The sequence below is a fragment of the Eschrichtius robustus genome, chromosome 15 (genome assembly GCF_028021215.1).
Source record: "Eschrichtius robustus isolate mEscRob2 chromosome 15, mEscRob2.pri, whole genome shotgun sequence".
Classification (NCBI taxonomy): domain Eukaryota; kingdom Metazoa; phylum Chordata; class Mammalia; order Artiodactyla; family Eschrichtiidae; genus Eschrichtius; species Eschrichtius robustus.
In genome coordinates this window covers 47,242,501-47,268,118 of record NC_090838.1, presented here as the reverse complement: position 1 = coordinate 47,268,118, position 25,618 = coordinate 47,242,501, and the positions used below count along the sequence as shown (strand labels likewise).

At 38.3% G+C, this 25,618-nt stretch overlaps 1 protein-coding gene across 1 annotated transcript in view; it reads right to left on the bottom strand.

Moving 5' to 3' along the window:
- Positions 1 to 322: 322 nt before the first annotated feature.
- CFAP36 (cilia and flagella associated protein 36) overlaps positions 323 to 25,618 on the bottom strand; it is a 32,695-nt gene continuing 7,399 nt past the window's right edge. The window contains exons 4-10 of the mRNA XM_068565129.1: positions 21,947 to 22,061; positions 17,964 to 18,051; positions 16,212 to 16,263; positions 4,588 to 4,690; positions 1,318 to 1,457; positions 973 to 1,122; positions 323 to 490 (exon numbers count right to left, since the gene is read on the bottom strand). Of these exons, the coding sequence (XP_068421230.1) occupies positions 389 to 490; positions 973 to 1,122; positions 1,318 to 1,457; positions 4,588 to 4,690; positions 16,212 to 16,263; positions 17,964 to 18,051; positions 21,947 to 22,061 (750 nt within the window). The 3' untranslated portion in view covers positions 323 to 388. The remainder of the gene's footprint in view (positions 491 to 972; positions 1,123 to 1,317; positions 1,458 to 4,587; positions 4,691 to 16,211; positions 16,264 to 17,963; positions 18,052 to 21,946; positions 22,062 to 25,618) is intronic.

Sequence of the window (25,618 nt, the reverse complement as noted above, 5' to 3'; positions counted from 1 at the left end):
GATAAAACACTGCCCTTTTCCCTTCTAACAAACACTTGGCTCTTCACTGGCCCCATGAAAGCAGGGACCCTGTTGATCTACTAGGCTACTGTATCCTTAGCATGCAACACAATGCTTAGCACAAACAATGAATGAATGAATGCACTGTTAGCTTTCTATACCTTCTCTCCATGAGAGAACATTATTCAGAAATTTGTATTGAACTGGTCAGCATAAGTAACTGCCTTCCCTGCCACCCTTTACCTCAAATGTGTAATAAAATAGTAACAATAAGGTTATATTTGCATTTACAAACACAAGTATTTGAAACTAACAGGCTCTGTTTAAGGATTAAATAATTTATTTTTAAGAAATTTTGAACTACTGCTTTGCTAAATTGTTCTTAAAATTACTTATTAATAACTTCTTCTTTAAGTTTCTCTGCAAGCAATCTCCTCTTTAGTAATGTTTGCTTCTCCTCTGCTGTCATTTCTGGTTTCTCTGTCATTTCCTTAAAAAAAAATAAAAGAAAAAAAATTGGCTACAGTAGTATAAGATGGGTTCATTTTCTAAAATTCCTAACATACTGCCTTGAACAAATATTAGAACATTCAGTAAATTTTTTAAAAAAGCCACACGTGGACTGAGTTCCCTAAATCTCTTCTTTGTAAAAATCTCTTGGGGAAGCCTTTTAGAGGTGGTGGCTAGGGTACTGATGCTGCTCTATGATAAAATATTTCAAAAGGCTCAGGTAAAACAGACGGCTGACCCTTCAGTGCTCAGAGCAGGGCAAGTAAAGAATCATAAAACTGCTATCATTTGTACTTCACAAAATCCTCCTATCACAACCATCTCACTGCCTAGAAAAGACTTATTAGCAGGTGCTACACTAACAGGGAGGTTAATATGAATAGATCTACAAGAGCACATATGCTGACTTTGAGAATCCCACCCGTAGATTTGCAAATTTTCACCTACTAGAGCTAGCCATACCTCTACCTCCCCAGCAGGTTTTCCTTTCTGCTCCGAATTTTGTATGTGCTTAGTCCTCATATCCTTTCTCATGGACATCAACTTATCTCTCTTCTGCTTCAGATAGTGTTCTCGTTGCCGGAGCTCTTCTGTTCCAAGTGTTGATAAATTCTGGGTCAAATAAGAGAAGGAACTATTTAAAATAAAGTCTGCATAAGTGGCACAAGATACCCACTGACTGATTAAATTAGAAGTTTGAGTTCAAGACCGCAACAAAAGCCAAGTGTGCATGGCAGTTTACATTGTTTGTTCCTAGTACTTTATCATTTTGCTCATAGTTCTTAAAAAGTAATATTTTTTACTTACTGCTATTGGTCCCTCAATGTTTGCATGTTCAAAGCCAGGAATCTTCAGGTCTTTTTGTGGGAGGGAGGAACTTTCAGGCAACATTTCCAGCTTCCTTGTCAAAGGTTGTGCTGACTGATCAGCAAAATGCACTTTAACTTCTGGCAGTAATCAGACACAGACCAATTAGAATATTATAAGAAATATTAAGTTATTACACTAGGTTCACCAAAATGAGCTAGTGGTAATAATACTTGGGTCTTTCTCATATTCATTCACTCAGCATGCATTGGTTCAGTGCCTACATTGTGCTAGGCACTGGGCGAGAACAATAAATGTGGTCTCTGTCCTCAAGGAGCTTGAACTACAGTTCTTGTGAATAATGACATTTCAACAAATACCAAGCTCCTGCTGTTTGGTACTATAGCTACAAAAAGATATAATTCTTGTCTAAAGATTAGAACTACAGTAAAATGTAATACAAGGTTGCCATACAAGCCAAATAAACAGTGCACTAAAATCCCTTACTAACAATGTAATTGGCTTTCAAACTTTTGCTTGCAGGCAAAAACTGTTAAGTGACCTTATATTTTCAGAACAATTACTATAAAGCTATAATTTTTTGTATTGGAGGAATAAGTGCCAGTAATATCAATAATTTTTAGTACATACTGAAGATAACTATAAACCTACTAACATATTTAAAGATTTTAAAGTAAGTAGAACAGGGAGATCAGCTTGATGCTTCGTGATGACCTAGAGGGGTGGGATAGGAAGGGTGGGAGGGAGACTCAACAGGGAGGGGATATGGGGATATATGTATACATATAGCTGATTCACTTTGTTGTACAGCAGAAACGAACACAACATTATAAAGCAATTATACTCCAATAAAGATGTAAAAAACTACATAAATAAATACAGTAAGTAGAACTTGGAAGCGGATATAACATGAGTACTCAATACTCAATACCTTCCAGTTATTTGGTAACTGTGCCAAGAGACAGGATTAACATGCTAATTGCTTTTCTGAGACATTTTTTATTATAAGATAAGGTGGGGGTTTTTTAAGATAAAACATTTTCACTGTAATACATGGACTATGAAAGACAGCTGGTGAGACAAGCAAAGACACATAAAAATGATGCCAAGAACTAAAAGCATCATGGGAGAACATGATATTCATGTCTCTAAATGATTAAAAATCCAGCACAGTAAAACCAGAAACAGAACTCTGCAGGAGCAAGAAACTTGCCCAAGGATCACTGCTTTAGCACAGGGTGAGTGGACTGACTGCAGTGCCAGGGAGGTTAGAAGAAGAAAAGCTCTTCAGGCTCTTGGACAGAAAGGGAAGTCTCCATGGAAGAGATGAGGCTGCCGCTAACACTCCAACCAACCCAGACAGGGAGCTCAGAACTAACTTAAACAGAAATGAAGATGAGCTTCAACAAGTTGGTCAACATATGCAGACAAAGTTAAACATGCCGTTCATATGATGGTGACTTTAAGCAGTGGTGGGCTTAGCCCCCAAATATGGAACCACAGAGCTCGGGACGAGACAGTAAAATTCTGAGGAGGGGGGAATCCCAGGCACATAAACATTTATATTCAATTCATGTACTTGATCTGGACAGTTCCTTGAGTTTGTTGGTTATGAACACCTTTTATATTCTAACTTGGACCTAGAGAGAAAAGTACCTGAAGCCAAAATACTTAACTTCTCTGATTTCTAAGAAGGGAGAATCGGAAAGCCAGCTAGCTTAAAGAAAGATCATCTCATCACTGGCAACCCTGCGTCAATCTGAGAACAGATGCTATCCATTTCCAGCAGGAACCAGGGAAAGACATGAGCAAAGGGATAAGCAGGAGGTCAGACACCTTTATGATTCCTCCCACATTAGGCCTTTCTCATGGGCACTTTGTATACAGTGATTGCCCGTAATATTAGATATACTCACTTTTTTAAAAAAATAGAATAGTTTTTAAAAATTAAAATCATTACTTTTGAAATTATCTGCCAGTTTCTCTACCACTAATGTGCATAATTGAGTTACAAATGGCTTGAGATTAAGTTTTCTATAATACTTTCACTTAATAGTCAGATAAGCAAATGTATTCAAATTATGTCAGACACAAGATTAGAACAGTATATGTACTTAGGTCTATATAAAAAAAAAAAGCTAAATTTGGGCCAGCAAATTTTAAAAGCGCTCAAACAAATCTAAAGCAGGTGCTTTCACAGACATAATTCAAATGAGGTTATTCTACTCAGAACCTGCAGAATATGAAAAAAGAAAAGAAATTATTAGATTTGCTAGGAAGGAAAAAGCCAGATAACTTCATAAACCTGCTTCTGTTTCATATGCCCCATTGTTTTATCAACTAAGCATTTAGTTCCTTAAAACAGTGGATAAACATCAAACCTATCTATCTCAATTATAAAACTTCTACAAAGTGTAGAAAAACACAAGATTTGGAGTCAGAAGACCAAGGTAAGTCACAGTTTCACTATTTAAGAGCTCAGTGATTTTGGACCTCACTCAAGTTCCTTGAATTTCTTGTTTTAAAAAAATAAAAGAAAAATAAGGACCATAATATCTACCTCACAGAGTTACGGGTTTTTTTAATTGATAAAAGGACATGCACCTAAAAACCATAGAAATCCATAATAAAAATGAACTAAATTCATGATCATGATTCAAGTTCTGTTTCAGAATTACCTGTCTTCTTATACAGGAAATCAGAATACATATATTGAAAATGATTTGCCACATAGTGAACAAGATCATCCACTAACATTTCCCACAAGGATTCTCATCAATTTTGGTTTCAACAATAGTTTCTGACTAAACTTCTGAATAAATTGGCTACCTGTTATTTTCTAATTGTGTTTTAATTCACTAGGAAAATAAGTTAATATTATCTTTCCCTGTTCAGCTTCTAACTCTCAAACACCATGGAATTATGGTCAAGGAAGAGAGTACCAAATGTTATGTGAACATACCTTGAATGCTGTAGTCATGGCATAAAGGCTGGGGGCTTCCCCAAGGAATTTTGATCACGGCTCTGGGTTCCAAGCTTCACTTAGAAATTTGGGGGCTACACCCTCTCTGTCAGCTATCTCCTACAAGCAACCTCTTCAGCTAAATTCACAAACAACATTAAATACCAATGGCCATTCAAGACTCCCTCACAGGATTTTTGAGGGTGAAGTATGAATGAGAAACTAACACTCTTTACAGTGTTTATGTATTCATATTATTCAGAAATTTCAGTACATTTCAACCTTACCTGAGGGTGGGTGTGCAAAATGTTCACCATCCCCTTGGGAATTATTCATTTTTGCAGTTTCATTGGCATGCATCGGAGGCTCTTCTGTTTTAGCCTCTGATAGCTTCAGGAATCAACAATACAATTTAAAAAATACTTTAATTCTGAATAATTCACTACTTAAGGGATTCATACACATTAGTTTAAAAAATTATTGTCTACTGAATGGATAATAAATCAGAGATTCTATTTTTCCAAAGTTTTTAAGATGTTTCCACCATTTTTTATCTTCTACTTTTTGAGGTAGGTAAACATTCTCATTTCCAATCATGCAGTGCTAAGAATAACTAGTTTGGTTAAGACTTTGGATTCAGAAAGAAGCGAGTTCAAACCTAGGCTTCACTCTTACTAGTCATGTGACCTTGACCAAGACACCAAGAAATACTCTAAAAGAAATAAAATCACTGATTTATAAGGTGCTTTTTCACTTAAAATAATCTAAAAAATATAATAATAATAATACCACTACTATGATATGCCTGAAGCAGCCACAAACTGGTTTACAGGTATACCTCATTTTATTGCACTTCAACTTATTGTGTTTCACAGACATCGCGTTTTTTTACAAATTGAAGGTTTGTGGCAACTCTGCATCAAGCAAGTCTATTGGCGCCATTTTTCCAACAGCATCGCTCACTTCATGTCTCTGTGTCACATTTTGGTAATTCTTGCAATATTTCAAACTTTTTCATTATTATAATTGTTATGGTGATCCGGGATCAGTAACCTTTGATGTTATTATTGTAACTGTTTGGGGGCACCACAAACCACACCCATGTAAGACGGTGAAACTTGATAGATGAAAGTTGTGTGTGCTCTAACTGCGCCACCGACCAGTTGTCCCCTCATTTCTCTCCCTCTCCTCAGACCTCCCTATTCCCTGAGACACAAGAATGTTAAAATTAGGCCAATTAATAACCCTACAGTGACCTCTAACTGTTCAAGTGAAAGGAAGAATCACGGGTCTCTCAATTTAAATCAAAAGCTAGAAATGATTAAGCTTAGTAAGGAAGGCATGACGAAAGCTGAGATAGGAGAGACCTTCAAAATGGTGGAAGAGTAAGACGCGGAGATCACCTTCCTCCCCACAAATACATCAGAAATACATCTACATGTGGAACAGCTCCTACAGAACACCTACTGAACGCTGGCAGAAGACCTCAGACCTCCCAAAAGGCAAGAAACTCCCCACGTACTTGGGTAGGGCAAAAGAAAAAACAGAGACAAAAGAATAGGGACGGGACCTGCACCAGTGGGAGGGAGCTGTGAAGGAGGAAAGGTTTCCACACACTAGGAAGCCCCTTCGCGGGCGGAGACTGCAGGTGGCGGAGGGGGGAAGCTTCGGAGCCACGGAGGAGAGCGCAGCCACAGGGGTGCGGAGGGCAAAGCAGAGAGATTCCCACACAGAGGAGCGGTGCCGACCAGCACTCACCAGCCGGAGAGGCTTGTCTGCTCACCCGCCGGGGCGGGCGGGGCTGGGAGCTGAGGCTCAGCTTCCGTCCGATCGCAGGGAGGGGACTGGGGTTGGCGGCGTGAACACAGCCTGAAGGGGTTAGCGCACCACAGCTAGCCGGGAGGGAGTCCGGGAAAAGGTCTGGAGCTGCCGAAGAGGCAAGAGACTTTTTCTTGACTCTTTGTTTCCTGGTGCGCGAGGAGAGGGAATTCAGAGCGCCGCCTAAACGAGCTCCAGAGACGGGCGCGAGCCGCGGCTATCAGCGCGGACCCCAGAGACGGGCATGAGACACTAAGGCTGCTGCTGCCGCCACCAAGAAGCCTGTGTGCGAGCACAGGTCACTATCCACACCGCCCCTCCTGGGAGCCTGTGCAGCCCGCCACGGCCAGGCTCCCGTGATCCAGGGACAACTTCCCCAGGAGAACGCACGGCGCGCCTCAGGCTGGTGCAACGTCATGCTGGCCTCTGCCGCCACAGGCTCGCCCCGCATCTGTACCCCTTCCTCCCCCCACCCGGCCTAAGCGAGCCGGAGCCCCCGACTCAGCTACTCCTTTAACCCCGACCTGCCTGACCTGGAACAGACGCCCTCAGGCGACCTACGTGCAGAGGCGGGTCCAAATCCAAAGCTGAACCCCAGGAGCTGTGCGAACAGAGAAAGGAAAATCACTCCCAGCAGCCTCAGGAGCAGTGGATTAAATCTCCACAATCAACTTGATGTACCCTGCATCTGTGGAATACTTGAATAGACAAAGAATCATCCCAAATTGAGGCAGTGGACTTTGGGAGCAACGATTTTTTTTTTTTTTCCTTTTTTCTTTTTCTGAGTGTGTATACAGATGCTTCTGTGTGTGATTTTGTCTGTATAGCTGTGATTTTACCATTTGTCCTACGGTTCTGTCTGTCCAGTTTTTGGGGGGTTTTTTTAGTATAGTTTTTAGCACTTGTTATCATTGGTGGATTTGTTTTTTGGTTTGGTTGTTCTCTTCTCTCTTTCGTTTTTTTATTACTTTTCTTAAATTATTTTTTATTTTAGTAACTTTATTTTATATTTTTTTAAATTTTTTTCTTTCTTTCTTTCTTTCTTTCTACCTTTTATTCTGAGCCATGTGGATGACAGGGTCTTGGTGCTCCGGCTGGGTGTCAGGCCTGTGCCTCTGAGGTGGGAGAGCCGAGTTCAGGACACTGGCCCACCAGAGACCTCCCAGCTCCACGTAATATCAATCGGCGAGAGCTCTCCTAGAGATCTCCATCTCAACGCCAAGACCCAGCTCCACTCAACGACAAGCAAGCTACAGTGCTAGACACGCTATGCCAAATAACTAGCAAGACAGGAACACAATCCCACCCATTAGCAGAGAGGCTGCCTAAAATCATAATAGGGTCACAGACACCCCAAAACACACCAGCAGACTCGGACCTGACCACTAGAAAGACAAGATCCAGTCTCATCCACCAGAACACAGGTACCAGTCCACTCCACCAGGAAGCCTCCACAACCCACTGAACCAACCTTAGCCACTCGGGGCAGACACCAAAAACGATGGGAATGATGAACCTGCAGCCTGTGAAAAGGAGACCCCAAACACAGTAAGTTAAGCAAAATGAGAAGACAGAGAAACACACAGCAGATGAAGGAGTAAGGCAAAAACCCACCAGACCAAACAAATGAAGAGGAAATAGGCAGTCTACCTGAAAAAGAATTCAGAATAATGATAGTAAAGATGATCCAGAATCTTGGAAACAGAATGGAAAAAATACAAGAAACGTTTAACAAGGAACTAGAAGAACTAAAGAGCAAACAAACAATGATGAACAACACAATAAATGAAATTAAAAATACTCTAGAAGGGTTCAGTAGCAGAATAACTGAGGCAGAAGAACGGATAAGTGACCTGGAAGATAAAATAGTGGAAATTACTACAGAGCAGCATAAGGAAAAAAGAATGAAAAGAATTGAGGACAGTCTCAGAGACCTCTGGGACAACATTAAACACACCAACATTCGAAGTATAGGGGTCCCAGAAAAACAAGAGAAAAAGAAAGGGACTGAGAAAATATTTGAAGAGATTATAGTTGAAAACTTCCCTAATATGGGAAAGAAAATAGTTAATCAAGTCCAGAAAGCGCAGAGAGTCCCATACAGGATGAATCCAAGGAGAAACATGCCAAGACACATATTAATCAAACTATCAAAAATTAAATGCAAAGAAAAAATATTAAAAGCAGCAAGGGAAAAACAACAAATAACATACAAGGGAATCCCCATAAGGTTAACAGCTGATCTTTCAGCAGAAACTCTGCAAGCCAGGAGGGAGTGGCAGGACATATTTAAAGTGATGAAAGGGAAAAACCTACAACCAAGATTACTCTACCCAGCACGGATCTCATTCAGATTTGACGGAGAAATTAAAACCTTTACAGACAAGCAAAAGCTAAGAGAATTCAGCACCACCAAACCAGCTTCACAACAAATGCAAAAGGAACTTCTCTGGGCAGGAAACAAAAGAGAAGGAAAAGACCTACAAAAACAAACCCAAAACAATTAAGAAAATGGTAACAGGAACATATATATCGATAATTACCTTAAATGTAAATAGATTAAATGCTCCAACCAAAAGACATAGACTGGCTGAATGGATACAAAAACAAGACCCGTATATATGCTGCCTACAAGAGATCCACTTCAGACCTAGGGACACATACAGACTGAAAGTGAGGGGATGGAAAAAGATATTCCATGCAAATGGAAATCAAAAGAAAGCTGGAGTAGCAATTCTCATATCAGGCAAAATAGACTTTAAAACAAAGACTATTACAAGAGACAAAGAAGGACACTACATAATGATCAAGGGATCAATCCAAGAAGAAGATATAACAATTGTAAATATTTATGCACCCAAAATAGGAGCACCTCAATACATAAGGCAAATACTAACAGCCATAAAAGGGGAAATCGACAGTAAAACAATCATAGTAGCGGACTTTAACACCCCACTTTCACCAATGGACAGATCATCCAAAATGAAAATAAATAAGGAAACACAAGCTTTAAATGACACATTAAACAAGATGGACTTAATCGATATTTATAGGATAGTCCATCCAAAAACAACAGAATACACTTTCTTCTCAAGTGCTCATGGAACATTCTCCAGGATAGATCATATCTTGGGTCACAAATCAAGCCTTCGTAAAATTAAGAAAACTGAAATCGTATCAAGTATCTTTTCCGACCACAACGCTTCGAGACTAGATATCAATTACAGGAAAAAATCTGTAAAAAATACAAACACATGGAGGCTAAACAATACACTACTTAATAACCAAGAGATCACTGAAGAAATCAAAAAATACCTAGAAACAAATGACAATGAAAACACGACGACCCAAAACCTATGGGATGCAGCAAAAGCAGTTCTAAGAGGGAAATTTACATCAATACACTCCTACCTTAACCAACAAGAAACATCTCAAATAAACAACCTAACCTTACACCTAAAGCAATTAGAGAAAGAAGAACAAAAAAACCCCAAAGTTAGCAGAAGGAAAGAAATCATAAAGATCAGATAAGAAAAAAATGAAAAAGAAATGAAGGAAACAATAGCAAAGATCAATAAAACTAAAAGCTGGTTCTTGGAGAAGATAAACAAAATTGATAAACCATTAGCCAGACTCATCAAGAAAAAGAGGAAGATGACTCAAACCAATAGAATTAGAAATGAAAAAGGAGACGTAACAACTGACACTGCAGAAATACAAAGAATCATGAGAGATTACTACAAGCAAGTATATGCCAATAAAATGGGCAACCTGGAAGAAATGGACAAATTCTTAGAAAAGCACAACCTTCCAAGACTGAACCAAGAAGAAATAGAAAATATAAACAGACCAATCACAAGCAATGAAATTGAGACTGTGATTAAAAATCTTCCAACAAACAAAAGCCCAGGACCAGAGGGCTTCACAGGCAAATTCTATCAAACATGTAGAGAAGAGCTAACACCTATCCTTCTCAAACTCTTCCAAAATATAGTAGAAAGAGGAACACTCCTAAACTCATTCTACGAGGCCACCATCACCCTGACACCAAAACCAGACAAAGATGTCACAAAGAAAGAAAACTATAGGCCAATATCACTGATGAACATAGATGCAAAAATCCTCAACAAAATACTAGCAAACAGAATCCAACAGCCCATTAAAAGGATCATACACCATGATCAAGTGGGGTTTATCCCAGGAATGCAAGGATTCTTCAATATACACAAATCAATCAATGTGATACACCGTATTAACAAACTGAAGAATAAACACCATACGATCATCCCAATAGATGCAGAAAAAGCTTTCAACAAAATTCAACACCCACTTATGATAACAACACTCCAGAAAGCAGGCATAGAGGGAACTTACCTCAACATAATAAAGGCCATATATGACAAACCCACAGCCAACATCGTCCTCAATGGTGAAAAACTGAAACCATTTCCTCTAAGATCAGGAACAAGACAAGGTTGCCCACTCTCACCACTATTTTTCAACATTTCTTTGGAAGTTTTAGCCACAGCAATCAGAGAAGATAAAGAAATAAAAGGAATCCAAATTGGAAAAGAAGAAGTAAAGCTGTCACTGTTTGCAGATGACATGATACTATACATAGAGAATCCTAAAGATGCTACCAGAAAACTACTAGAGCTAATCAACGAATTTGGTAAAGTAGCAGGATACAAAATTAATGCACAGAAATCTCTTGCATTCCTATACACTAACAATGAAAAATCTGAAAGAGAAATTAAGGAAACACTCCCATTTACCATTGCAACAAAAAGAATAAAATACCTAGGAATAAACCTACCTAAGGAGACAGAAGACCTGTATGCAGAAAACTATAAGACACTGATGAAAGAAATTAAAGATGATACAAACAGATGGAGAGATATACCATGTTCTTGCATTGGAAGAATCAACATTGTGAAAATGACTATACTACCCAGAGCAATCTACAGATTCAATGCAATCCCTATCAAACTACCAATGGCGTTTTTCACGGAACTAAAACAAAAAATTTCACAATTTGTATGGAAACACAAAAGACCCCGAATAGCCAAAGCAATCTTGAGAAAGAAAAACAGAGCTGGAGGAATCAGGCTCCCTGACTTCAGAGTATACTACAATGCTACAGTAATCAAGACAGTATGGTACTGACACAAAAACAGAAATATAGATCAATGGAACAGGATAGAAAGCCCAGAGATAAGCCCACGCACATATGGTCACCTTATTTTTGATAAAGGAGGCAGGAACATACAATGGAGAAAAGACAGCCTCTTCAGTAAGTGGTGCTGGGAAAACGGGACAGCTACATGTAAAAGAATGAAATGAGAACACTCCCTAACACCATACACAAAAATAAACTCAAAATGGATTAAAGACCTAAATGTAAGGCCAGACACTATAAAACCCTTAGAGGAAAGCATAGGCAGAACACTCTATGACATAAATCACAGCAAGATCCTTTTTGGCCCACCTCCTAGAGAAATGGAAATAAAAACAAAAATAAACAAATGGGACCTAATGAAAGTTAAAAGCTTTTGCACAGCAAAGGAAACCATAAACAAGATGAAAAAACAACCCTCAGAATGAGAAAAAATATTTGCAAATGAAGAAACTGACAAAGGATTAATCTCCAAGATTTACAAGCAGCTCATGCAGCTCAATAACAAAAAAAATCCAAAACTGGGCAGAAGACCTAAATAGACATTTCTCCAAAGAAGATATACAGATTGCCAACAAACACATGAAAGAATGCTCATTATTAATCATTAGAGAAATGCAAATCAAAACTACAAGGGGATATTATCTCACACCGGTCAGAATGGCCATCATCAAGAAATATAGAAACAACAAATGCTGGAGAGGGTGTGGAGAAAAGGGAACCCTCTTGCACTGTTGGTGGGAATGTATATGGATACAGCCACTATGGAGAACAGTATGGAGGTTCCTTAAAAAACTAAAAATAGAACTACCATATGACCAAGCAATCCCACTACTGGGCATATACCCTGAGAAAACCATAATTCAAAAAGAGTCATGTACCATAATGCTCATTGCAGCTCTATTTACAATAGCCAGGACATGGAAGCAACCTAAGTGTCCATCAACAGATTTATGGATAAAGAAGATGTGGCACATATATACAATGGAATATTACTCAGCCATAAAAAGAAATGAAATTGAGTTATTTCTAGTGAGGTGGATGGACCTAGAGTCTGTCATACAGAGTGAAGTAAGTCAGAAAGAGAAAAACAAATACCATATGCTAACACATATATAGGGAATCTAAAAAAAAAAAGTGGTCATGAAGAACCTAGGGGCAGGATGGGAATAAAGACGCAGACCTACTAGAGAATGGACTTGAGGACACAGGGAGGGGGAAGGGTAAGCTGGGACAAAGTGGGAGAGTGTCATGGACATATATACACTACCAAATGTAAAATCGATAGCTAGTGGGAAGCAGCTGCATAGCACAGGGAGATCAGCTCGGTGCTTTGTGACCACCTACGGGGGTGGGATAGGGAAGGTGGGAGGGAGGGAGACGCAAGAGGGAAGAGATATGGGGATATATGTATATGTATAACTGATTCACTTTGTTATAAAGCAGAAACTAACACACCATTGTAAAGCAATTATACTCCAATAAAGATGTTAAGAAAAGAAAAAAGGAAGCTGAGATAGGCCAAAGATTAGGCCTCTTGTACCAAACAGTTAGCCAAGTTGTGAATGCAAAGGAAAAGCTCTTGAAGGAAATTAAAAGTGATAATCCAGTGAACACATGAATGATAAGAAAGCGAAACAGCCTTATTGCTGATATGGAGAAACCCTTAGTGGTCTGGATAAAAGATCAAACCAGCCACAACGCTCCCTTAAGCCAAAGCCTAATCCAGAGCAAGCCTTTAACTCTCTTCAGTTCTATGAAGGCTGAGAGAGGTGAGGAAGATGCAGAAGAAGAGTCTGAAGCTAGCAGAGGGTGGTTCATGAGGCTGAAGGAAAGAAGCTGTCTCTGTAACACAAAAGTACAGGATAAGGCAGCAAGTGCTTATGCAGAAGCTGCAGCAAGCTATCCAGAAGATCTCACTAACAAAATTAATGAAGGTGGCTACACTAAACAACAGATTTTCAATGCAAATGAAACAGCCTACTACTGGATGAAGAGGCCATATAGGACTTTCCTAGCTGGAGAGGGTAAGTCAGTGCCTGGCTTTAAAGCTTCAAAGGACAGGTTCTCTTATTAGAGGCTAATGCAGCTGGTGCCTTGAAGTTGAAGCCAATGCTCATTTACCATTCTGAACATCATAAGGCCCTTAAGAATTATGCTAAATCTACTCTCCTTGTGCTCTATCAATGGAACAACAAAGCCGGATGACAGCACATCTGTTTACAACATGGTTTACTGAATATTTGAAGCCCACTGTTATGATCTACTCCTCAGAAAAAAAAGATTCCTTTCAAAGTATTAACTACTCATTGACAATGCACCTGGATACCCAAGAGCTCTGATGGAGGTGTACAACAAGATTCATGTTTTCGTGCCTGCTACACAACATCCGTTCTACAGCTCATGGATCAAGGAGTAATTTCAACTTTCAAGTCTCATTCTTTAAGCAATACATTTCGTAAGGCTATAGCTGCCATAGATAATGATTTCTCCAATGGATCTGGGCAAAGTCAACTGAAAACCTTCTGGAAAGGATTCACAATTCTAGATGCCATTAAGAACATTCATGATTCATGGAAAGAGGTCAAAATATGAACATTAACAGGAATTTAGAAGAAATTGATTCCAACCCTCATGGATGACTTAGAGGGCTTCAAGACTTCAGTGGAGGAAGTTTTGCAGATGTGGAGGAAACAGCAAGAGAACCAGAATTAGAAGTGGAGCCTGAAGATGTGCCTGAATTGGTGCACTTTCATGATAAAACTTGAATGGATGAGGAGTTACTTCTTATGGATGAGCAAAGAGAGTGGTTTCTTGAGATGGAATCTGCTCCTGGGGAAGATGCTGTGAAGATTATTGAAATGACACCAAAGGATTTAGAATATTATACAAATTTAGTTGATAAAGTAGCAGCCAGGTTTGAGAAGATTGACTCCAATTTTGAAAGAAGTTCTACTGTGGGTAAAATGCCATCAAACAGCACTTCATGCTACCGTGAGATTGTTCATGAAAGGAAGAGTCAAAAAATGCGACAAACTTCATTGTTGTCTTATCTTAAGAAACTGCCACATCCACCCCAACCTTCAGTAACCACCACCCTGGTCAGTCAGCAGCCATTGACATCGAGGCAAGGCCCTCCACCAGCAAAAAGATTACAGCTTGCTGAAGGTTCAGATGATGGTTAGCATTTTTTAGCAATAAAATAATTTTTTTTCTTTTTACTTTTTGGCCACACCACACAGCATGTGGGATCTTAGTTCCCCGACCAGGGATCGAACCGGCGGCCCCTGCAGTGGAAGTGCAAAGTCTTAACCTCTGGACCACCAGGGAAGTCCCAGCAATAAATATAATTTTTAATGAAGGTATGTACATTGTTTTTTTAGACATAATGCTACTGCACAATTAATAGACTACAGTGTAGTGTAAACATAACCTTTATATGCACTGGGAAACCAAAATACTTTTGTGACTTATTTCATTGCCATCTTCGCTTTATTGCAATAGTCTAGAACCGATCTCACAACATCTCTGAGATATGCCTGTATTTCCATTTCTAAAATGGGATACTATATTTAAACCAAAGAGATCATTTAAATCTTGGAAAGAACTAAGTAAACTGATACTTCATTTTTCCTTAAAAACAGGAAAATCCAATCACATGTAACTTTTCAGGTAATTCATGAATACCTAGATCATAAGCCTCTATATGTTGAGTGATGGAAACATGAAGACTGAAATTATTATCAGCTCTACTTTTGTGTGTTTGAAAATTTCCATTAAAAGAAGTCTAAAAAAACCATACGCCCTGAAACATATTATTATTCAAGAAGCCTGATATAGTTTACATATAAATCAGAAAGTCAATACTACTGTCTTTTTGTGTGTGTGTCTGTGGCCGCATCGCCCGGCCTGTGGGATCTTAGCTCCCCAACCAGGGATCAAACCTGCACCCCCTGCAGTGGAAGTGCGAAGTCTTACCCTCTGGACCACCAGGAAATTCCCAGTACTACTGTCTTCTGAGAGCAGTTTTGAACGAGTTTCTGTTCTATACTCCTACATTAAAAAATATTATTATCTATGAATTTCACCTCCATTTACTAAAAGGAGATTTACTCAAAGATACACAAATCCCCTCTAAATCCTAAAACATCTCTCTTTTGCTCTTCATTGGTTACCTTGGAGTAAAATAGGTTTTTTCAAATATAGTAAATGATACAAGCATGTATCAGTCATTGAAGGAAAAAAAAGAAAATGACTTTCAAGCAATTGAGAATTAGTTTATATTAGGTTTTACTCTCCCTTCAGGGAGATTTGAGAAAATGTGGAAAGAGAAGCAGCTAGAAAAGGGGGGAGGAAAAAATAGATATTATCTTCCCTCACCTCAGCCAGATACATGTTTAACTGATCCTTAGGAAAGATTAGGCCCTTTATGGAAACAGTTCTTAATAAAAGAGGAGTATGCCAGGAAATGTGAAACTGAATCATTCTGCTTCAAGCTGGCAATGTTAAAGTCTACAGGGGACCCCCAGTATTAACTGCAGATGCTGTTTCAAAACAGTAAAGGAATCAAGGCGAGTAGGGAAGTAAAATATTTTTCTTAATCTTCTTTTATTCATAAAATTAAGGGGAATTTCTATTAAAAATTCCCCAAAATATGAATGGTATTACATACAGTTTTTTTGGAGTGAACAATCTCATTCTTTATCGGGAATTTAAAAGGTAGGTCACTGGATGAATTATAAAGTGAATAAAGTTATAAAGTTAAGTATAAATGCTCAGAATTGCCAAGAAAATATGAATACTCTGAGGAACTGTGTCGTTCCATCTAAGCTTAAACTTTAATAGAAAACCCAGGTGTAAACCTAAGGGATAACAGCAATGAAATATTTCTATTATATTAATATGTTTTGTAGGCACCTGCTTTTTACTCTTTCTTTCTTCCTCCTGGTCATATTCTTCTTTCGATTTTCTGAAATATACAAAAATAAAGTAGAAAAGTAAACTTTCTCTTTTGGTCAAAGAACAAATATTCAACAAGCAACATGCTAACCTAAGCTTACAATATGTGCAAGAAATTTTGGAAACAAAGATGGAAATAATCAGGCTTAACTTAAAGCAGCTTACAATCAACTGAGAAAGACATACATAGGCATAAACAGCATAATACAGTTAGCCACATAAAATACAGGTTTACCTATTTCCTCTGGAGATGTGAAGGACCCCTAGCTAAACAAAGATCAACAGGTTTGAAATCCTAAACCCAAATCTGAATGACAAATCTCATGAATATGGACTTCAATCTCTCTCTTTAGACAGATCAGTTACATTCCTCCTAAGATCCATTTCTCCCCTCATTCTAGTTTTTCCATGGCATCTGAGCTACCACACAGCTCTCCTGATGCCATTATGCCAAAGCTCTTATCAGCTTTTGTAAACTGCTCACCGAGGCAAGTCTGATTTAGGAAAATAGTCAATTCAACTCTCATACATGTTCATGATTAAGTTCCACTGCTTATACAGTAGTACACCGCCCGTAGAAAATACAGTAAAATCTAAAAGCACAATGCTGATCAGTTTTCAAACCACCAATCAATCAACAGAAGCAACCAGTACAAGTCAAAACTGCCAGTTCTCTAAACCTATTACCAAATATCCTTAACTCTTCAAATCTTTCAACTCAAAGTGTTGTGTGTTGTCTCAGGCTCCCATTTGCCCTCGCCGTGGAAAGGAGGACCTGGCAGGAAAGGCCGGGGTTCACCCGCAAACTTGCCTCCCTCCCCACAACCACTCAAATCCCCTGAAATGCAGCACAAAGTCCTACAGCTCCTTCCACAGTCCCCCACTAGGCCCATCCTCCTAACCACCATCCTGCCTAACCTCCCTCCTGCTTTGGAACTGGGGACAAGTTGGGTAGGTGGGAGGACTACAGGATGCTAGAAGATGGTCATGTATGTGGTTAGAGTGGAGAGCCAGGGCCACCAAATGCCAAGGCCCCATTCTGCAGGGGACACAAATAGCTGCAGGTATCCTTCTGCCTTAAACCTATACATTCCCATAGATTTAAATATTAAGTGCTTCAATTGCCCCTCCCTTCTAAAACTCCCATAGGGGTCAGGGGACAACAGGCTCAAGGGGGGAAATGCCCCTTTAGTGGGCTGCACATTCCATGCCAGGCATTTGGCTGAGAATCACGTAACTGAGGCAAGAAAGAGACCAGCAAAGAGTCAACTATTTCATCTGTGGAGTCTGGATGTCCAACCTCCTACTGTGAGACACCTGGCATAAGCCTCCTCTAATACCCAGATCCAGAAGCCAAGGAGTTTCCTGCTTATCTCAGGCCACTACAGCCCTTCCAGGCATCAGGCTGGGTCTACTGCATCTTGTTCCCACTGGTGGCTAGTTTCCTATTCCCATGATGGGAGTGGAGGAAGACCCTCCCATCTGCGCTGATCTGGTATGAGTCATCTGAAAATAATTTTTTCTGTCCATTAAGAAATGTAATATATACATAATTATAAACAAATAAAATGATAAATCATTTTCATAGTCTTTAAGAGAGAATTTAGATATTTTACTAGTTCATGGTATTTTTTTGGGTAAAAAGCACATATGCAGATCATATTGTAATATCACTAATGATCCATTCAAAAAATAATTAAAGAAGCATACCTAAGAACTTCTCTCAGGATTTTCATCTCTTCCTGTTCAAGGTCACTGACCACATCAGAACCATCTGTTAAGCAGTCAGGTAATACACCTGTTCAAAACCAAAGACCATACAGAAGAATATCAACTCAACTGAAACACTTATTTTTCACTACTCTAGTTCATCAAGAAGTACAAATAAGTTTATTAAGATCTATCACTTTAAAAAAAATGTTCTAAGCTATTATCTTTGTAACTATGGTCTTTTTAACTTTCTCTTCTTTTAGGGAATCAGCCCCACCACAAAAACACAATTTTACCTAGAAATGACTCTTGGTAATTATTTGTACTTCTTATTTAAAATAACAATAATAATATATGACAATAGAAATTAATTGCTTATATTTAATATAAGCAATTTATAGAATTAATATAAGCTATTTATAGAATAAATAGCTTATATTTAAGCTATTATCTTCCATAATCATACTATACAGGACATACCATTGAAATCAATAAGCTCCTAATAATGAAACTATGCTCTCAAAAGTATTCCTTAAGTGGGAAAAGAGTTTACAAAACAAAATATAAAATATGTCATTAATTGAAACAGCATGTTAATATTTCATACTACATACTACATACTTCATTCATACTACAACAAATGCTACTGAAAAGGGCCCCGCTTACTACATGCAAAAAAGCACGGTGCTAAGCACTTAAGGGGAATATAAAGATGAATAAAACAACCTCTGCCCTCAGAGCTTCTATTCAAATATTGGGCTAATAACTATAAATCAGGGCAGTACCAACTTTGGCCCAAGGCAAATAGTAATTCATGGCAAGCAATTTTAAGCATTGGTTTCATTTACTTTATTACCTATATCTTCCTGATAAGCAGGTAGACTGGTAATAAGTGTTCTGTTTTTATCTATAATTATTATATTCCCAAAACATTAACAGCATGTCCCCTAATTTTTACTTTCCATTTCTTTATCCATATATGACTATGGGATTTTGGATCTGCTCTAAATTAAAGTAGCTTTATTATTCTAATCCCCTGATGTTTATATGCATTGTAAATTAAACTTGTCATTTTGAGATAATTGCAGGTTCACATGCAGTTGTAAGAAACAATACAGAGAGATGCTATGCACTCTTTACCCAGTTTCCCCCAAGGGTTACATCTTACAAAACTATAGTATAGTATCACAACCAGAAAATTGGTCTTAAGTGCATTTTTGCTCAGTCAAAAGCTATACAATTAGTATTCTCCTATTCATCTTTTATGGAAAATTTTAAAAACTAAGGAAAGAATAAAACAACAGTATGCAATACTTCAAAACTGTAATAAGGAAGACACTTTTATATTCCATTACAAGTTAATCACTAAAGGGATGTTGCCTATGAGCTTAAATTATACATAATGGCCCATCTCTGGGAACCCTGCTTCCCAGGTAATGAGCATTAAGCTAAAATAGCTTTGTTTAGCTCACAGGAAACATTCTGATCAGGCCCATCTGTGAATGACTGCAGGGAGGAAGAAATTAACACATCCCCTCCAGAGGCTGATGGGAACCAGAAAAGGTTTGACTTTACTCCCTCCCCTTTTAGTATAAAATGAGCCTGAATTCTAACTCAGGCAAGATGGTTCTTTGGGGCACTAGCCCAACAACTTGTCTCTCGATTACTGGCCTGTCGTGCAGCAAGCAGTACGAGCTTAGACTCGGTAACAAAACCATCAAAATAATGCTCTGATTTGCATTTTCCCCAAATTATTTGATGAGATACAACCAGAATCCAGAGAGCCTTTGAATTTTTCTCACATAAACAAACAGTCTGCAGTTTTGAGTACAATCAACATTGCTCTAAGGTACTTTCCTCTGGATTTATGTTAAGTGAAATTCTTAAATACAAGTATTAAAAATTCATGGCAGAACTAAGTATTAGTTTATGTTTAAATGTAAGCAAACTGTCACACCCTGTGGTTTGACAGCAGCATTATTCCACATCATTCCCTTCGTCCTTCCTTGCTAATATAAGCCATATGTGTGCAGTTACCAGGCAGCCAAGTACATAGAGGCAGGGCCCTACCCCACCCCACAAAAGTGACTCACGATTTAAGCCAATTGCAATGGTCTCATTCCCCCTGCCAGAGGGTTTAGAAAGGCATGTCACCCCAATCCTGACCAATAGGACCTAAGGGGAAAACTCCTAGGGGGCTTCCATGAAAGTGTTGTCTTGCTAGCAAAAAAAAGATGTACAGGAAGAAACATTCCTTTTCTTCATGAGATATTAAGTCTGCATTCGATGCAGCCAGAGTGCAATCATGAGAGAAGATCCTGAGAATGGCAGAGTATAAAGAGGAAACGTGTCAGAGTCCTTAATAACATCACTGAGCCACCAAATTAACCAACCCTGGACCTGTCTTTCTTCCCTCCCTTCCTCTGGACTTCTTGTTTAATTGAGATGACAATTTCCTATTGCTTAGGCCATTCTCACTGAGGTATTCTACTAATGGCAGCCTGAGGCACCCAGCTGATACAAGCTATGTGTACCTGTTCTCTTTAAAATCTAAATGTTTCTGGTTAAATTGAAAACTATAGAGTACCAATATCAAGTTCACTATTTCTTTTATCAAAACTGATTCCCCCAAAATAATTTTAAATAACATGAAATAATTATTCAAATTATCCCATAGGTCAGAATAAAGCATAGCTGCAGGAAAACACAAGAGAAAAGGATTTTATGAAGCTAACCATGGTAGAGAAACAAAGAAAAAGAGACTGTTTCCCAAACTTATTTACACCAAAGCAACAGCACAGTGTCATGCATCATTCAGGGTTAGGGTGGTGCTATCTCCAAACCACAGACAACAGCTGTCTTACCTGCTGTGAAATGAATTTTAGGATTTTAGGGAATAGTTTTGATGGTGGTTGGCTCTAAAGGATATAGACTTTACGCATATCAGACATATGAGAGTAGAACCCACAACAAAGGCCCTGCAACATTCTAATGTTTGCCCTGTAACAACAGAAGCCCTATTGTTGCATGCTCCAGACCCTTAAAAGCAAACAGTACAACTAAACTATAGCTCCCATATCTTCAAGAAACAAGCAAAGAAAAGGCCCTGCTGCCAAACCATTAGAGTTTGGCATGGTAAGGAATATCAGTGGCAATCTATTAAGCAAAGGAATACACAGGTTAAGGTCATCAGAGTCAGAAACGGGAAACTGAGATAAGCACCTCGGGTGAAAAGCACATAGTACAAAAACACGAAGTATGGTTAGAAACTCTGATGTTCTGAGTCAAGATGTCAAATATAGTTCAAGTGCACAGGAAGGGAAGAAAAGCAGGAAGAGCTAGAAAGAACGTGAGTTTAGGCAGAGAGTTAAGGAAAAGATAAAGCTAAAGGCAGTTAACCAGGGCTTTGAGTTCTGCTTTTTCTTCCACCTGATGGTGGCGCAATCCTATCTGCCCATTGCCCTAGAACAGTAGCTCTCAGTGTGGGCCCAGGACCAGCAGCTTTAGCATCAGCTAGGAACTTGTTAAAAATGCAAAGTATTAGGCCCTACCCCAGACCTACTGAATCAGAAACGGGGAGACAGCCACATGTGTTTCAACAAGCCCTCCAACTGCTTCTCATTGTTCCCTGAAGCTTGAGAACCACTGTCTCCTATAAAGCCAGAAGAAGAGGAGTCACCTTCTCTCGACAGGAGCTGTAACTGTGACCACTCAAAAATGCTGAATTTCACAAATGCAGTGGCTGGGCAGAAAAATCAAGCTCTCTGAAACCTAAAACATTAAATCAAATACTGGTCTGCTTTCTTTGAGATGTCAACCACTCAGTGATCAGGAAGTTTGCACTCTTGTATCTCTTAAGCCAGCCAGAGACTTTCAAACTTGAAATAAATTTATACAAGGCAGCTACATCGAGACCATATTAGTTAAAACTGCCACCAAAAAAAATGCATTTGGCACTTAGATTTCTAAATTCAATCTTTTACCATTTCTCTCTTGAATTATTCGAATGGCTTGCAGCTGCATTTCAATGTTTTTCTGGACCATCATTGCTTTAAAGATAGTAAAATCTTCTGCTGCCAATACAGGTTGCAAAATGGCCTGTGGAAAAAAGTCAGGAAGTTAAACGAAGATTCAAGTTTTAAAACTATTTCCCAAACGCTCAAATCATTTCCACTGCAAAAGGTGCATTAATTCAAGAATGCTGCATTGTTATTTATGACTAGATGACTCAAAAGGACAATTTTAAGATTTTATTCTAAAAGCCTTTAAAGTAGGTTCTCAAGAGGCTGACTCTCCCAACCCCTCCATCCCCACCCTCCAGGAAGCTAAGGCAGACAGTGATACATTTTCCAAATAAGCCAGTGCTGAGCCACTCGGAAAAACAACACCGGAATTGGGCTTACTTTTTTAAAGTTACCACTGCGGTATCCGGATCTGTTTTTCAGCCAAAATGATGATATCTATTTGGTTTAGGCTCTGTCAACCTGAAATTTACTCTTTGGTGATAAATCAGTAACTACAAAATAATCCTTGAATTAATAAAATTACCAAATTAAATAAGAGTAAATGCCAAAAAAGAAAAATGAAGTCTGGAAAATAAGCATAATGTGGTAGGAGTAATGTGAGAACACAACTGTAGTAGTCCTATAGGCAGAAAGTTTCATGGAAGAAATAGAGTTAGAAATTATGATAAGAAATCTTTTTCTGGATGAAACAGAAGTGTAATAAATTAAGAAAAAACAATAAAGGTATCTACACTAGAGTACCCAAATTAACACTCTCCTAGCTACAGAGAACTATTGTTATATCGAAAAGCAAACAAATTCCCAAGCTAATCAGTAAGAAGTAGAATAAGATTTGAAATGCATGAAAACCCAAAAGAAAACACTCAGATATTATTCATCTTACTCAAATTTTATTTCAAGCTTTACATGACATTCATGGAAAAGCTGAGCACAGGAATCATGCAGAGGTAACCGAGGGTGTGCTACTGTTCACCAGGTAGGCAGCAGCAATAATGTCAAAGACACACCTCAACAAATGCTCCATCAAAGAGCTCTAAACAAAGAGGAAGGAGTCCTTCCTGCAGCAACCAGCTCACATCCTAGACAAAAGCAGTACAGCAAAACAAAATAATAAAGTGTGAAAGCAGCTCTCTGTGACATTTATAAGGAGTCAACTGCAGGAAAAAAAGACGGAAAGTTTCTTTTCCTTTAAATTCACATATACTGTTCAAAAGGCCCAGGGCAGGGGATGACAAATAGGTTTCATCTATGTTTAACTGAAAGTTGCAGCCCAGGGACTTCCCTGGCGGTCCACTGGTTAAGACTTCACCTTCCACTGCAGGGGTTGCGGGTTGGATCCCTGGTCGGGTAGCTAAGATCCCACATGCCTGGAGGCCAAAAAACCAAAACATAAAACAGAAGCAATATTGTAACGAATTCAATAAGACTTTAAAAGTGTTCCACATGAAAAAAAAATCTTAAAAATAAAACAAAAAAAAAAGTTGCAGCCCAGTGATCAGTATTAAAGACAACTGCAGCCAGCCTCTGTAATAGAGTAGTTATGTCTGGTCTGCCAGGGCTCCCTTATGGGATTACACCACCACGTAACATTGTTTTGGCCTTCTTAGACTTCTTATTAGTAATATCAAGTACTCTATCCTCATCAACAAACACTTGAAGGCAATGTGTCAACTAGAGCTATCAGCAAGTCAGTGTTTGAGCTGATCCTTAAAGTTGTAATGCAGGGCTTCTCAAACAGTGTTGTTAACCCATCTAAGAAATGCGGGAAAGAGGGATTATTAAATGCATATTCCTGAGCCCTACCCTAGACATAATTAATCTAAATTTCTGGACAATGGGTACCCATGTATCTCCCCAGATAATTCTTATAACATTAAAGTTTGAGAACTATTGATACAATGGGGGCAAAAAATGAGCCCTTGATATCAAAGGCTACTTCCAGCTTAACCATATGCCAGCTGCATGACTCTGGACGTATCATTTAGGTTTCTGGGCATCAGTTTCTTCATCTGCAAATTAGTATTATAATAATAACAATAATAGTAATACAGTATTTTGTCAATTCTAAGACTCCATAGATTGACAAAATAAACCATTCTTTCGTGTATCAATAAGAAAAGGAAAAAACCCTGCCAATTAAATTATAATATGCCATCAATTATAAAATGCATTCTCATTTCAGAGACACTATGGTAGAAAATTTCCATTTGAGAATGAAGGAGATACAGTAATAACTTTCTGGCTGGGTGTTAAAATTGAACAGCGTAAGGAAGAACTTCTTAAACTAAAAACTCCTATAAAAGTAATTGTTCTGGCCCTTTTGATTAAATATCAAACTGGTGTGCTAAACCTAACAACTTGACAGCAATTGGTCTCTGCTGGTCCAGGGAAATGGATCATCCGTCTCCTAAGAGCTTCCAACAAGGGCAATTAGAGAAACTAAATACAAGAGTTACTCCAAAAAGCTAGCAAGTGGTTTAAAAACAACAACAATCTTAAGTATCCTTTAAATTAATTGAAATGTCAAACTACTTTGAAAGAAGACTATGAGATAAAGCAAATGTGACGTTATCTATGTTTGCGAAAAGCACATTGACAAAAATATGAACATTGAGTCTTTAAAAATCTGACTTAAGTGAGTATTAAAAACATCCAAACATGTTCATACTTAGCCTAAAGTTACCCTATATCTCTGCTTGGAGTTAATCATACCATAGTTTTGAAAGGTACAAGTGGTTTCATGCATTTATGCTGCTCCATTAATAGACAGAACCACAGGGAGAAACAAATGAATTCATTACTATAGTTGGAGACTTCAGTAATGGACAGATTCAGCAGGCAGAAAATCAATAAGGACATAGCACCTTCAGTCAACTGGATCAAATTGACATCTCTCCAACAACAGAAAAACACATATTCTTTTCAAGTTCACATGGAACATTCACCAAAATAGACAACATTACAGGCCATAAAACACATCTTAATAAATTTAAAAGCATAGGCGTCATACAGAGGATACTCTAGGACCACAATGGAATTAAACTAGAAAGCAGTAACAGAACAACAGCTAGAAAAACCTAAAACACTTGGAGATTAAGCAACACACTTTCAAATAGCACATGGATCGAAGAAGCAGTTTTAAGAGAACTTTTAAAAATATTTCTAACTAAATGAAAATGAAAATATAACTTATCAAAATTTGTGGGGTGTAGCAAAAGTAGTGCTTAGAGGGAAATTTAAAGCATTGAAGCATATATTATAAAAGAAGAAATATCTAACGTCAATAATCAAAGCTTCCACCTTAGGAACTAGAAAAAGTGCAAATTAAATCCAAAGTAAGCATTAAGAAAAGAAATAATAGAAATTAGAGAAGAAATCAATGAAATTGAAAAATAGAAAATCAATAGAGAAAATCAACAAAATTAAAAGTTGATTCTTTAAAAACATAAATAAAACTGAGAAACCTCTGGCCAGGTTAAATTAAAAAAAAAAAAAAAGAAGAAGAAGGCATAAATTACTAATATCAGAAATGAAAAAGGTGACACCACTGCAGATCCCATGGACACTAAAAGGGTAATAAAGAAATTTTATGAACATCTCTATGATCACAAATTTGATAACCCAGATGAA